Source organism: Pteropus medius, unplaced genomic scaffold (assembly GCF_902729225.1).
Source record: "Pteropus medius unplaced genomic scaffold, Ma_sr-lr_union100, whole genome shotgun sequence".
NCBI lineage: Eukaryota > Metazoa > Chordata > Mammalia > Chiroptera > Pteropodidae > Pteropus > Pteropus medius.
The window spans coordinates 5493641-5503221 of NW_024355990.1; the positions used below are offsets into that span (position 1 = coordinate 5493641).

The window sequence follows — 9581 nt, forward strand, 5'->3', positions numbered from 1 at the left end:
GCAGGGAGTCTGGGGGTTTCGGCCCGATCTCTGGCCCAGGCGGCCCTGAGGCTGCACACCTAGGCTGGCCGGTTTGCAAACAGGCATGCTGCAAATGAGCATCAGGTGAGTTTGAAGACGGATCATTCAGGCAGGAAGCCACCTCCCGGCTTACACTTCAAACCCCTGAATCTAACCTATTACAGCCAGCTGCATGGGGCTGCTGATCATTGGAAGCAGAACTATTTCTCTCTTTCTGTTCCTCCAAGTGCAAAAACTCACCCGGGACGGCCCAGGGTGGTAAAAATAAGAGAAGCTTCGAAGCGGGTAGTCCCATCCCATCTTATGTGGAGACTCATCCCAAAGTCCAGACCCTTCCTCTCCTCCACCAGACTCTTACTCTTGCCCTCAAAGACCCCTGAGAGTATGCTCCCAGGCGCTGGGGGCGCTCAGCACATACCTTCCACATGCAGGGACGGCCTAGAATCTGACCACTCATCCGCTCCCATTGCTTCTGTCCACCACCCCCTCCCCCGCCCCTGCCCACAGGCTGGGACGCCTGCTGCCCCATCACGGCAGCCTGCATGTCCGACCTTCATGTTCACTCGTCATCGTGCATTGTCTTCCCCGTGGAGACTGCCCTTAGTCTGGAGTCCTGCCCTCCCTGCCTCACCTTTGGCCTGTGTCCCCTCTTCCCGCCCGAGCTCTGGCCGCGCTCATTCTGCAGGTCCTGCTCTCGGCAAACATCCCTGGGCTTTGTTCCTGCCTCCGTCCTGGATGTCCGTCTTCCACTTATGTGTCTGGCTAACTCCTTCAGGGTTCTCTTACATGTCCCTTCCACCTTTTCCGGCTTTCCTGAGCTCGCTGAACTAGCTCTTCATCCATTTCCCTGAAGTTTCCAGGGGGCAGAAGCTAACGAAAAGGCCACTGCTGCCCCCCTCGAGTGTCGATGTCATCAGTGACCATGATTCTCATGTAGCAACGATATTTTCCATCAGAGACGTGTGATGTTCTCTCCTCCCCAAACCCACCCGCAGGTGGAGTCCACTTCCTAAAGCCCTGTGACCCTCTAGGGCCCCGGGGACCACAGTCCCCCTGCTCGTGAGCTGGACGTGGCTACTTAGGGCTTGGAGGTGAAATGAAAGAGACTGATTGGGAAACAAGCATCCACGGAGCACTTTTCTCTTAAGAAGCCCAGCGTCCCTCCAGGTTTAGGTTTTAGATGCTGAGGCTGGTGTGTGAGAAACCAGTTCACGCACCATCCTCCTGGCTCCCCCGCTAACCTCAGACTTGGCCGTGGGGAAGGCTGTCTTGGATGGCCACCAGGTGCTCCTATGTGAGGGAGGTAATAGACACTGAGCAGCCCCTTTGAACCCAGTGTGGGGTTATGTTGACACGTGTTATTTCATTTAGTCTCCCAGGTAACCCCCCAAGGTAGGTAACAGAGGTGCACACAGGTGAAAGTGACTCCATAGCCATCGCCCCGTTCCAAGCTGCCATTCTCTCTCACCCGCCATCCCAGTATCTTTCCAACGACTGGGCCCCTTGCCCAGCGATGTCTGCAGGGCCCTCCTCTCCTCTTCCATGCTCGTTTCTCAAATGCCATCCGGCCACAGCGGTGATCTCTGTACCCACAGCGAAGGGTCGGCAGCCCCCGGCAGGTGGCCCACCTTCGCCAGCACAAGCCCAAAGCCAAAATTCTACTGTAGGGAAAGAATATCCTCCTTTGGAGCTCATCCTCCGGGCATCCCACCGAGGGGTCCATCAGTGCGCCCAGGCTAACGCCACAGGGAGCCACGACTTTCTCCTGGGACATTTCATTGGGATAGATTTTTCTAAGTCAGACATTCAGGCCGGATCATTCCCTGTGGTGTGGGCCTGTCTTATGCCCTGTCGGACGTCAAGCAGCCCCCCTGGGCATTGAGTTCCACCCTCCAACAACTTATGTCACTCCGACATGTGCCCGGACATTGTCAAGTGTCCTGTCGGGGGCAAAATCACCCCCAGTCGAAACCGCGGCTCTGCGGGCAGCTCCGGGGCTTCCTGTGTCAGTTGAGGCACCCATCACAGGAAACTGTACGGAGGGAGATGCACGACACGTGGACACCCTCTGCTCGGACGCTTCTTCCTGGGGGACCCGGAAGTGGAGCCCGTCTGGCCGTTCACAGGAAGGCCGGGACTGCGGGCCGACACTGAGATCTTCCACTCGCTCCCACGGGACTTGGGCAGCTTGCTCCCACTGTTTGTCACTTGACACATCCGTGACTCAGGGATGGAGGATGACGATGATAGCACTTCTTCTGGGGCCAGTTTGAAGATTAAGTGCCTAATAAATGTGACCCACGATGATTATTTTATCACAGTCAAGCCACAGTGGACACCCAAATGTTTTTTTTTTTTTTTTTGGCGGGGGGAGGGGACAGGGGTGGCTGGCCCCGGGTCCCTCCCTAATAAGATTTGTGACACAGGCATTTTTAAAAGGCATTTTGGGTCCGTGTCAGGACCACCTGACACCCATAGAATGAACAGTGGTTGGGGACTTCTCCGGGAGCAAAGCTGGCTTTGAGGTGACATTCCTAGCAATGATCACCAAATGCTCTGTTGGGCCACGGTTTCGGGCCAGCCCACTGGAGCCCCGCAGGCCCTGCCCAGCACCAGGCCTACAGGTGACCGATGTGCAGGGTTGGGGAGCGAGCTGCCCAGTCTTCTGCCCGCTCTGCCTCTCACTCACCCCGGGGGCCTGGGCGAGTCCCTACATCTCTCTCAGAACCCGTGTTCTCCTCTGTAAAGATAATCAGAGCACACGCCTTCCAAGGATTTGTAAAAGGAATCATCACACAAGACAATGTGAGAAGCTCTCAGCACAGGCTGCGTAATAAGCACTAAGGGTTAGCGTAGTTGTTACTCATTTAATTTTACAAGGATTCGGACAACAGAAAGCTTGCGGGGCACAAGGATAACCAAGCTCGAGTCACTGATCTACTCTCACCCTCTTGGAGGTACGTGTGCCTGGAGGAGTTGCCTGGGAAGACATCTCGGAGTGGACGGGCTTTCTGTTCCTGGGTCATATGTGGACGGGGAGGGTCAGGAAGGGAGGAGTGACCCCCTCGTCCCCCGCCAGCTCTGCCCAGGGCCCCGCCGTGGCTGCGGCAAGCCCAGTGACGCTCTGCAGGCTCGCGAAGGCAAAGGACAGCGGGAAAGCCCTTGAGAAGCGGAATCGAAGGGGACATGCAGGGCCAGGCTGTGTGGGACCTGAGGTGGAGGTGGCCGAGGTGGCTGAGACGGGCCACCCAGCTCAGAGGAAAGCTCTGTCCCTTTTCTCTCTCCGAGTGGTCGCTTGGGAGCGCTGGGCTCAGTGAGTCAATGTGGGCCTGCAATTCGTGGGTCATGGGGGCTGGGTCCCCCCTAGTGACACTTTAAGAGAGGAGTTCAGCCCCCCACTTGTAAAACCAGGGCTGTGCCAAGAGGTGGGAGATGAAGGTGCACGTGGGAGGGGGCTGCTGCCGGGCGGGCCTTCTAGGCCGGGGTCTCCTCAGCGCCCCCTTCTTCTTCCGCCTCTTCTTCCTCCTCCACGTTTTCATCTGTCTCCAGCTTTCGTTGTTTCTGTTAAGGAAGGACAGCGCTGAATTGCCGGGGGAGGGCAGGCCCCCCTTAACCCGGGAAGTTCACCCCCTGAGGCCAGAAGCAGCCAAATGGCCAGGGTCTGGGTGCTAGGGCCAAGGCCGCGAGGCTGAGGACGGCGGGCACGGCAGGGGCATGCGATGGGCTCAGGTACAAGTCCTATTTCTGCCACTTGTTGCTTGGTGACCTCAGCTAACTCCTCCTGAGTCTCCTTGGTCCCCCACCTGCAAAGTGGACCCACTTATTCGAAGGGCTGTGGCTAAGATGAGAAACAGTGCGTGTAAGGACACAGCAGTGTTTTCTAAAGCTCTGTCCCCAGAACCTCTGGCCAAGTGCAGAGACTAGGAGAGAGGCAGGAAGTGTGGGGGCAGGAGGGGGAGGGGGCCAAGTTCTGTGAACCTGAACCCCTCTGAGGCTCAGCTTCTCCTTCTAGTGCGCTTGAGCTGCTGTGAGGAACACCTTTGGCGACCTCCGGCACCAAGAACAGAGTCTGTGAGCTCCGCTGCTCCGTGGAAGGTGGCCAGTGTGGGCATCACCTTCTCAAAGGCTGGAGGGCCCAGCGGTGGGGGATCCTAGGGCTAAGGGTCCAGTCTCGTCTCTGCTATAAAGGGAGGGAGCACTCTGCCCCACCTGTACCACACAGAGGATAAAGCCACTCATATCTGAAGACATTCGAAAGCAAAATGTGCCCATGAAATCACAGCCTGTCCCTCGACCCAGTAAGAGGGAGACAGAAGAGAGAGAAAGTCAGAGATGGGACCAGCTAGCCTCTCTGCACGCTCGCCCATCCTCGTCCCCCGGCCACTTCCATCGGCGCCCATGAACTTGCCACACGGCTCCCGCGCTCAGGGCTGGCCTCCTGAGTGGGTGCCCTGTGCGGTCACACGCGACCTGGGCTTACAAGGGCCCACAGGTGCTTGTCCTTCCTTTTCCCTTCGAGGCTGCTCTTTCGAACTTTCCCATCTTGGCATCTCACCTGTGGGGCCCTAAAGGCAATGACCTAGACCGACGAGGTCTTTTTCTTCCTCTGTCCCTCGGTACAGAGGAGGGCCTGGAAGGTGACCAGACACCATCTTTATAGCTAATCTCCTCGTTTTCTGGATAAAAATGAAGGGACCAAGAAGTGGAGTGACTGGCCCAGGCGTGAGTGCTTTAGAGCTGGGGCCGTGGATACGTGAGCTCAGCACGGTTCATCCCCGACACCTGACGGGGCAAGCAGGACGCCCCTCCGCACGGCGCGGCTGTCACAGCCCCCTCCTCCACGGGCCTCAAGGCTCATGCTCATCTGACCCCTCACTTCGCCCCCATCCTCATTCAGCTATAGTCACACGCATGTCCCGGGCGCCTGCCGTGGTAGGGAGGGAGGATTCCGCAGAGCACGGAGCACGGCTCCTGCCGACCGGAGGCTTAGGAGTCCTTGGGAGGAAGTGAGTAGCTCCTCCCATCTGCCAGATGGACAAATTAAGGACCGCCTGGTGAGGTTACTTGCTCAAGGTCACCCGGGAGGTCGGCAAACGGAAAGCCCCCAGGCACCACCGCTCCCACCCCGCCCTCCCGGCCCCTGCGCGAGGCCCCTACGAGCTTGGACTTCTTCATGGCTGCCGTCTCCTTCTTCTTCAGCTCCGAGAAGATGATGTCGAAGAAGTCCTCCTCGGCCTTTCTGACCAGCCCCTCCAGGTCCACGGCGGGCTCCTCCTCCTTCAGCTCATCATCCTTGCCCTCCGTCCTGCCTTTCTCCTTCAGGCGCATCTCCCGGTGCTTGGCCTCCAGAATCTTCTCCCGCCGGGTCTCACGCTCAAATATCTGGGGCACACAGGGACAGAGAGGCCCGTGGGAAGAGGGCCGGGGCTCCCGGCACAGGGACCAAACCGGGTTCTCCTTGCTCAACTTGAAGCAGCCCCCAAAGAGGTCAGGGCTAATGGCAAGAAAGGGTGGCTAAATAGGAGGTGGGAACAGGGATGACAAGTCACTTGGTTCCAAGGAGTTCCAAGAACAGGGACAACTGTGGGAAGAATGCCCTCTGGAGTCGTGTGACATGGCCACCCCACGCCTGTGGGGGACCAGCTCGCTGGCAGGGGCCACAGTCTCAGGCGGAGCCCGGAGGGTCTCCCGGGTCTCGGCACCAGGGGTTTTCAGTTCCAGAGTGTACCCCACGGTTCTGGGGAGGTGCCTCCGGGGCCACCCATTGGAGCGAGGTGCGGCGACCGATCTCAGCCCCCCAGCTTCCCAGCACCCCTTCCCCAGGGCGGTCCCCTCTATTGGCAGAGTCTCCTAAGCCTTCATGTGACAGATTCTGCTGCAAAAATATATGTATGTATATTGTTTGAAACTAGACAAACTGAGCTAGTTAAACCACTTTGATTGACAGCTGAAAAACTGAAGCCTGGAGAGGTAAAGGGACTTGCCCGAGGCCACGTAGCTACTGAGTGGTTAAGCTGGGGAGGATTCAGACATCTTGACACCCATTTACAGCACTCGTTTAAGGACGCCACTGCTGCCTCCCCCAAATGTCCACCCATTTCCTGAGGGTGGGGGCCGGCATGAGAGAAAGGGTTCTCTCTGACTAGCCTGCTCGGCCAGGGGCCAGGTCGAGACGCAAACTGACACTTACGGAAGAAGCTATGTTCTTCTCATTCCTCTGGAGGGTGCACAGGCCGTGGGAGACCTCCAGCAGTGTGGTTGTCCCCAGCTGGGAGCCACAGGCGATGAAACACCCGCTGTCCTGCACCCGGAGGCAGAAGAGGGCCTCGTCACACACCTGCGGGGTGGGGGGGGCCAGACATTCCCAGGTCAGGGAGGAGAGAGAGAAGCAAAGTAACCCTTGTCTGTCTGAGTATCTGGCCCATGGGGAGGCTTAGCAAAATGACCCAGCTCAAATGCCCCGGGTGACACCCCCCGACCCACACAGAGGATGAAGCTGACCACACTCTGAGACTGGCTGCCGAGACCCTTTGCCTCCGCCTTGTCTCCCGCCTGACCCTCCTGCCTTGACCCCTTCAGGGCAGCCCCCCACTCTTCCTGCAGTTTCCCAAACCCCACGCCTTCCATGGGCCCAGCCAGTGGGGCTCTGCTCTGGCTGTGTTACTATGACAACATCAGCCTGGACTGGACCGATCTGGTCGGCTGCCAGGGGCCCACACCCGAGGCTTCTGAAGGAATAGCTCCAGGGGGAGGAGAGGCCAGGCAAGTGCTTTTTCTTCTTTTTTAATCCTTCCCCGGGCCCCGCCCCCTCCCCAAGTCTGCTTACAGGCACCACGGCCTGAGGGCCTGGGCGCATGGGGAAGGGAATGCACATGACCTTCAAGCTGAGGGCGGGGTCACACTGCTTGAACACAAAGTCCCAGATGTCCAAGGTCCCGTCCATCTTGGTGGTGAAGAAAACTGCTGGCCTTACTGGGCTCCAGGCGCCGTCAGTGAGGTAGGCCATGTGGTACCTGTGGGGAGCAGGGTGCCACCAGTCAGGGACCACAGTGGTTGGGAGGGACAGAGTGGGTGCTGAGCCCCCACTCGGCTCACCCAGCCCCGGCTGCTCGCTGCAGGGCAGGAAGTTCTTCCTCACGTCTGAACTCTAGCCACGCCACCCTGGACTGCTCTCGGTCGGGGGCTCAGAGGCTGCACTTCAAAGGGCTCTGAGGTGGTCTTTCCTGCGGGCTGGCCACTGGCCTTTCTCCACAGCTAACTCCAGGGAACGGGCACGCTTCGTCGGGTCGGGGCCCAGTGCCCCAGTCTTGGGACTCCTTGAGAGGAGTCAGAGAAGGGTGTGCCCAGAAAAGTTCATACTGTTGAGATTCGGAGAGCATTATACATCCCACTTGGCTTAACCTAGATTTTTGGAGATTTCTGCAGAGAAGAATGGCGCTTATCTTATGCCACACGCAAGAATCAACTCAAAGGGGGAGGTAGATGGGGTAAAAGGGGTCCAATACATGGAGACGGAAAGAAATCTCACTATGGGAGGTGAACACACGATGTAGATATATATATATGCCTTACTGTTAAAACATACAGCTGAAACTTACTGGATTTCGTTAACCAATGTTACCATGGAAGGAAGGAAGGAAGGAAGGAAGGAAGGAAGGAAGGAAGGAAATCAACTCAAAATGGATTAAAGACTTAAACGTATGACCTGAAAGCATAAAGCTCCCGGAAGAAAATATAGGGAAAAAATTCCTTGACATTGGTCTTGGCAATGAATTTTTGGATATGACACCGAAAGCACAGAAAACAAAAGCAAAAATAAACAAATGGGACTGCATTAAATTGAAAACCTTCTGCACAGCCGAGGAAACAATGAACAAAATGAAAAAACAACCTTTGGAATGGGAGAAAATATTCGCAAACTATCTATCTGATATGGGGTTAATATAACCAAAATCTATAAGAAACTCACACGACTCAATAGCGAAAAATACAAATGAAAGCAAAACAAACCAACAAAACCCCCAAAGAACCCAATTTAAAAATGGGCAAGTGACCTGAACAGACATTTCTCCAAAAAAAAAAAAAAAAAAGACAGAAAAAAAGACATAGGAATGGCCAGCAGGTACGTGAAAAGGCGCCTGACATCGCTAATCATCAGGGAAATGCAAATCGAAACCGCAGTGAGGCAGCCCCGTGCCTGTCACGATGGCATCATTAGAAGTGCCGGCCAGGACGTGGAGAAGAGGGTGCCCTCGTGCCCTGTTGGTGGGAGTGTCAGCTGGTATGGCCACTATGGAAAACAGTGTGGAGGTTCGTCGAAAAACTGTGTCCACTGAGCATTTCGCCATAAAGATCCCGAATGTCTGTGTCCCGAAAAACCATTGAACGGATGAGGTGAAACATGGGTCTAGGAGAGGCCGCCCCCACCCCGCGAAACGGGGCTGCACTGCGCGCCTCTGCTCATAGCACCTTTATTCACGACGGCTAAGAGGCGAGAGCAGCCCGAGTGTCCATCAGCGTATGGATGGACGGACAAAACGGAGTCGCCGGTCGGGAGACCAGGAGCAAGGGGCTTTGCCTCCCTGGAGCTCGGATCCCTCACACCAACAACGCCGTGACAAACGGTGATGCTACCTGCTCTTGCGGGCTATGAAAATTAACCTGTGGCCGCGGTTCGAAGCGTATTCCTTTGCAAAGTGGCTGAATCGAGCCGCTTCCTAGCAGGAGCTCGGGTGTCTGTGGCGGGCTGTCGTCTCCATTTTAGGGGTGGACGCATGAAGGCTCGGGTGACTCCGGGGCTGGGCCGGGTCCCCTCTGCCTCCTCCAGCCTCCCGCATCCCTCTGTCGCCCCATCCTCCTGCTTACTTGGTCCACATGATGGACGACTCGCGGCTCTCCTCCGACCAGATGCGGGCGGTCCAGTCGCCGACGGTCAGGAAGTTCTTTGGGTAGAACGGGTTTCTCTGCAGAGCGTAGATGGGGCCGTGGTGGCCGGAGAAGGTGCACACGATCTTCTCGGCCGGCGTCTTGGCCTTGCGGTTGCAGGAGATGACGATGCCTTCCTCAGTGCCCACCATGAACTTGGTTGGCTGCGGAGGCGGTGACACAGGAGCGGAAGGCCCCGTGAAATGTCGTCTCGGGGCCTAGCCGGTGAGCAGCCTTCTGGGGTGGACCTTTGGCGGACGCCTCTGCTCGGGCTGTGCCCCACCGGCTCCCAGGGAGCTGCCCCTGCCTCCGCCTGGCTCATCAGGTCCCACCCTTCCTTAGGACCTGCTCAGGGGCCCAGTGCTGATGAAGCACCCCTCCCCCCGTCCCCCACCCCCGACTCTTCTAATCCCTGGAGACCCTCATCGCCAGCCTTCTTCACTATTGTGTCCACAGAAAGACCCTGAATATCTGTTTAGATAAAATAAATGATTGAATGAATAATGTAAGTCGTGTCTAGGAGAGCCCACACAGCCCTCCAGCCGCTCCCTGAAATGTGATGAACTTGGAGGACGTTATGCCGAGTGAAATAAGCCAGTCACAAAGAGACTTCATCCCGGTACCTGGAGGAGGCG

The 9581-nt window shown here is 57.0% G+C and overlaps 1 protein-coding gene across 1 annotated transcript; it reads right to left on the bottom strand.

Annotated features, from left to right (window-relative positions):
- Positions 1-2876: 2876 nt before the first annotated feature.
- Positions 2877-9300, bottom strand: LOC120600076 (dynein intermediate chain 2, axonemal-like). The gene is made up of 5 exons (XM_039859315.1): positions 8887-9300; positions 6899-7034; positions 6212-6358; positions 5179-5403; positions 2877-3582 (listed from the first exon to the last, which is right to left on the bottom strand). Exons 1-5 carry the CDS (start codon positions 9096-9098, stop codon positions 3496-3498), a joined length of 807 nt encoding a protein of 268 aa, XP_039715249.1. The 5' UTR covers positions 9099-9300; the 3' UTR covers positions 2877-3495.
- Positions 9301-9581: the final 281 nt, after the last annotated feature.

Excerpts from the sequence above, each read along its gene's own strand:
- LOC120600076 (XM_039859315.1), bottom strand. The coding sequence starts at position 9,098 with ATGGTGGGCACTGAGGAAGGCATCGTCATCTCCTGCAACCGCAAGGCC. Across the intron at positions 6,359-6,898 it reads ACCCCGCCCTCAGCTTGAAG|GTGTGTGACGAGGCCCTCTT; the intron begins GTCATGTGCATT and ends CCCACCCCGCAG. Across the intron at positions 5,404-6,211 it reads AGAAGAACATAGCTTCTTCC|ATATTTGAGCGTGAGACCCG; the intron begins GTAAGTGTCAGT and ends TGTGTGCCCCAG.